Source organism: Helianthus annuus, chromosome 11, assembly GCF_002127325.2.
Source record: "Helianthus annuus cultivar XRQ/B chromosome 11, HanXRQr2.0-SUNRISE, whole genome shotgun sequence".
Classification (NCBI taxonomy): Eukaryota; Viridiplantae; Streptophyta; class Magnoliopsida; order Asterales; family Asteraceae; genus Helianthus; species Helianthus annuus.
The window spans coordinates 101,284,968-101,289,415 of NC_035443.2; the positions used below are offsets into that span (position 1 = coordinate 101,284,968).

The following is a 4,448-nucleotide window of genomic DNA, read 5'->3' on the forward strand; positions in this document are numbered from 1 at the left end:
GAATCGGTTGTTATATGAATGTTCTTGTGAGTATTGTTGCATGATAGTATGTTTGATTATGATGCTAACTGTTAATGTTCATGAATCGGCCATGTTTGTATGTTTGTACCTAATCGGATATGATGCTTGTTAACCGGCTGTGATGTTATGATTTGGGAACATGATTTAGGTTGCCTGATAGTCTATGAAATCGATTGTCACATGATCCGATCCACTGTTCTTGATGATAATGGTGTGAACATGCATGAATCTTGATTAAAAAATGTTGTTTGATCCGTATGAATGCTATTGAAAAACTGTTAATTGATCATGATTGAACTGCCAAATTTGTGCATAATCTGTTACGGAATTTAGAAGCTACAAATCAGGAAGACAGTTACACCGGGTTGCGACAAGAGGTTGCGAGTCGGGAACGCCTAGTCTCGACTCGAGACCTCACACCGACACACAGCAGCACAACTCGAAACCGTGGTTGCGAGTCCAGTTGCGACTCGACACCGACACAAAACAGCATGAACCGAAACCACGGTTGCGAGTCAGGTTGCGACTCGAAACCAGACCATGACAAGCCGGAACCACAGTTGCGAGTCCCGTTGCGACTCGAGACCTTCCTTCGTTGCGACTCGAAATCTCGACTCGAGACCATACATACGTACACACTGTTGGGCCTGTACACTAATACGAGCCCAACTGATTTGGGCTGAACACTTGGACTCTGCTTGTTTACGTGATTGTTTACGTGGAATACAATGTTGAATACTTGTACAACCTGTTATAATACGTGTAGAACTTATGTGCAATACTTGAATACGAATCTGATTGGTATGATAACTGTGGTAGGACGTGGTTAATCGCTCTAAAACTTAATTGAACTGTGTGAGTCATACCGAGCAACCCCAGGTGAGTTCATTGCATTTTCTCAAGCATGCGTCCCGGTGGTTTGGGACAACTGGTAAACATTTGGAAGGGAAACTTGGGGTAAACAACTGAAACTTAGAAACAATCATTTACCGGATTGCCTGTAAGGCAATGGGGTAATTAGTTGATAGCGCTATTAGGTTTGGCACCCTCACACCGGGCCGTAAGGACGGGCGTGAACTAATTACTGGGACAACTTGTAACGCGGATATAAGACCTCCTACAGCTTGTCAAGGTTGTTTGATACCTTGACTTTGACCAATGCCTGTAAGGCATTGGGGTTAGGCATTCCCATCATTGACGCTGCATACGGTACAACAAACGAATTAACAACGATATCTGAAATAAACAACGAGTTGATTTAACTAATATCTGGTAACTTCACACGTAAGCAACACCTTGAACTCACCAGCGTAGTCTGACACACTTGTTTGCATGCTTGTAGGTCGTTAACTTTGGAACATGGACTTGCTATCTGGGCGTGCTGGAGTGGTCATAGATCGAAGCTACTGGATTATTTATAATTGAAACATTGGTTTTAAGCTTATTTTGAAACAATCACTAAACGACTTATCATATGCTTCCGCTACTTAACTCTTGGAAATTAACATTGTGTTTGACATTTAATCTTGACGATTAATGACATGTTTTATTTAAATATTTACTATTGGTTCAATGTGATTGGTGGCTCAGACTCTGATGTGTAACACGCCTCGCGGGGTTCCCGCGGGTGGTATTTTGGTGGTGTTACAGTTTGGTATCAGAGCCAGGTTATAGTGAACTAGGTTTTAAAACGTTTTGTAAAACCAGACTATAACCGAACAACTTCGAAAATCGATCATGACACTCAGCACCAGATTGCAAGGTTCGCTTCTCTCTCACTTTATACATTACTTGCTTAGCAGTCACACACCCACAACGTATATGAACTGAAACATTAAACACCATAGTGACTTGATATTGTGACACTACTCTTCGACTCATGTGAACCATAGAACTGTGATATCAGCTGTTGTGTTATTTGAACGGGGGAAACTTCGAGCGCAAGCTAAGAGGCTCTGAGATGAACATGCAAATCGCCTTATTATTATGGGTGCACACTTAATAATAACGCGGGGTGCATGCAAGTCCCAGTGAGGCTTATCGAGCGTGAGAAGGGTTCTGCCTTACTATGTGCAAACTTGGTAGTATATAGATATCTGTATGACACCTGACTTCCATCTCGTTTCGATTTCTAAATCGGTTTATTCCCAACTATAGAAACATGAGTGGACGAGGACACGGACGTGGCAACATCAACATGACTCAGGCTGAGTTGACTGACCTAATCAATACCCGCGTGGCTGAGGCTCTAGCAGCCTATCAAGCTGGTACGGAATGTACCAAGTACTCCTTATTCTTATACCACATACACGTCTTTTCATTCCTATAATGTGTTTCCTCCCGTTATTTAGGTCAGCAAGCGCAACCTCAACCTAACCAGCCTGTGTGTACATTCAAAATGTTTATGGACTGTAAGCCACAGACCTTCACCGGGACAGAAGGGGCTGTGGGACTTCTGAGATGGTTCGAGAAAGCAGAATCTGTGTTTGCTATCTGTAACTGTCCCGCTGGGGACAGGGTGAAATATGCGGCGGGTACCTTGGCTGATGGTGCCCTAACATGGTGGAACGCCCAAGTGCAGTTGTTGGGGATCGAGGCAGCGAATGCCACAACTTGGGAAGATTTTAAAGAACTGATCAGGGAGGAGTACTGTCCTCGGGACGAGGTCTTTTTGGGTAAAGGGTTACCCCGGTGATTCTATATATTCACACCCAATAAAAAACCAAGTAGTGTAGGGAGTCTACACTAGTTCAATCATGGGACATGCCCCATGAAAGTAGAAACAAAGAAATCAACCAAGAAATACAAATCAAACTGAAACCGAACCACTAGACTACAATCTAGACCAAACCAATGTAAAAAACACAAATTACTCAGCCACCATCATCTACAATGTCGTTGCCATGAATCTCCCACTCCCTCCAAAGTCTTCGCACATTTTCCGTTGTCTTCAATCTCGCACCCATTAGCTTGTATCTAACCAAACTAATGATATTTTCACTAACAGTCTCTGGAGGACGCATCCGATTCTTGAATATCCTGAAATTACGCTCCTGCCAAATAACATAAGCACATGCCGCCACCAGCAGCTTCGCAACATAATCAGATGCTAACTTTGATTTGGACCGATCACGAAGCCAATTGATGATATCCTCCCATTTAGGTTGAACCGTACTCATGCCCACTTTTTGCCTCACGATATACCAAACTTTCGTGGAAAATTCACATTCGAAGAACAAATGGCTATGAGAGTCATGATTAGCATAGCAAAGCAGACAACACATCATATTCATCGTCTTTCTACGAGAGATATCCCACTTAAGAATCTTATCCTGCGTGAGAAGTTTACCTCTCATAATCAGCCACATCAAAAAAGCATGCCTCGGGATACATTGGTTAAACCAGACAATAGTGCACCAATCTATTTCTGTACCTTTGAAACGAACCGAATTCCAAGCCTCCGAAGACGAGAAAACACTTGTGTTATTACCATCACGCCACATAACTCTATCAGGATTATTCGGCCGGATATTGACATGATCTAGCTGAATCAGAACAGGAAAGAGATCCCTCCAAGCAACCGGCCACTTCCACTGACCGTTGGCCTGAATGTCAGAAACCGAATCCTCTAACCGGAACCCAGCATTTGAAATAACTCTTGGCGAGATAAATTCCCCAAGCGGCCCAATGTCACTCCAACGGTCGTACCAAGCCGAAGCCAAGGCCCCATTGCCAATATCAATCCAAAAGAAATCCCTCAAAACCGGACGAAGATTAAGAATCTTACGCCACGAGTAGCTACACGAAGAGGGCATTTTGGCAATGTGCCTAAACTGGCCGACATGAAGTTGGAAAACGAATACTACGACTTGAAGATGGTTGGATCTGAAGTCGAAGCGTACGTGAAGCGATCGTATGAACTGGCCGACATGTGCCTAAACTTGTCCCGGCCTATGTCTCGGAGGATTGAGTTGTTCATCAAAGGGTTGCCTCCGCGTGTGAAGAGCTTGGTCACTGCAGCCCATCTCAATGATTTAACACAGATTGTTCGTCTGACTCATAAGATTGTGGACCAAGAGGTCGAGAGCGACTCGTTACCTCCTCGCATCTCAGCCACTGCTGCTGCTACACCCACTGCCACTGCGTCCGCTAATGATAACAAGCGGAAGTGGAGTGATTATGACAAGGCATCCAGTGTTGGCCAGACTCAGAAAAGGCCAGACAACAGCAACCGCAACATCAGCCAGTCGTCGTCTGTCAATCAAGGCCAGGGAAGTGGTCAAAGTCAGGGCTCGTATGCAGGGAAGAAACCACAGTGTAATAAGTGTGGCTACCATCATTTCGGACCATGTAGTCGCACATGTCGCAGGTGTGGTAAAGTGGGCCATGAGGCCAAGGATTGCAGAGCTTCACAGCCCAAGCACCAG

General features: G+C 44.4%; 1 protein-coding gene across 1 annotated transcript; it reads right to left on the minus strand.

Annotated features, from left to right (window-relative positions):
* Positions 1–2,894: 2,894 nt before the first annotated feature.
* LOC110919106 lies at positions 2,895–3,836 on the minus strand. The gene has a single exon (XM_022163384.1). It carries the CDS (start codon positions 3,834–3,836, stop codon positions 2,895–2,897), a length of 942 nt encoding a protein of 313 aa, XP_022019076.1.
* Positions 3,837–4,448: the final 612 nt, after the last annotated feature.

What these genes read in the sequence shown, in the direction of transcription:
- LOC110919106 (XM_022163384.1), bottom strand. Translation starts at nt 3,836, where the DNA reads ATGCCCTCTTCGTGTAGCTACTCGTGGCGTAAGATTCTTAATCTTCGT.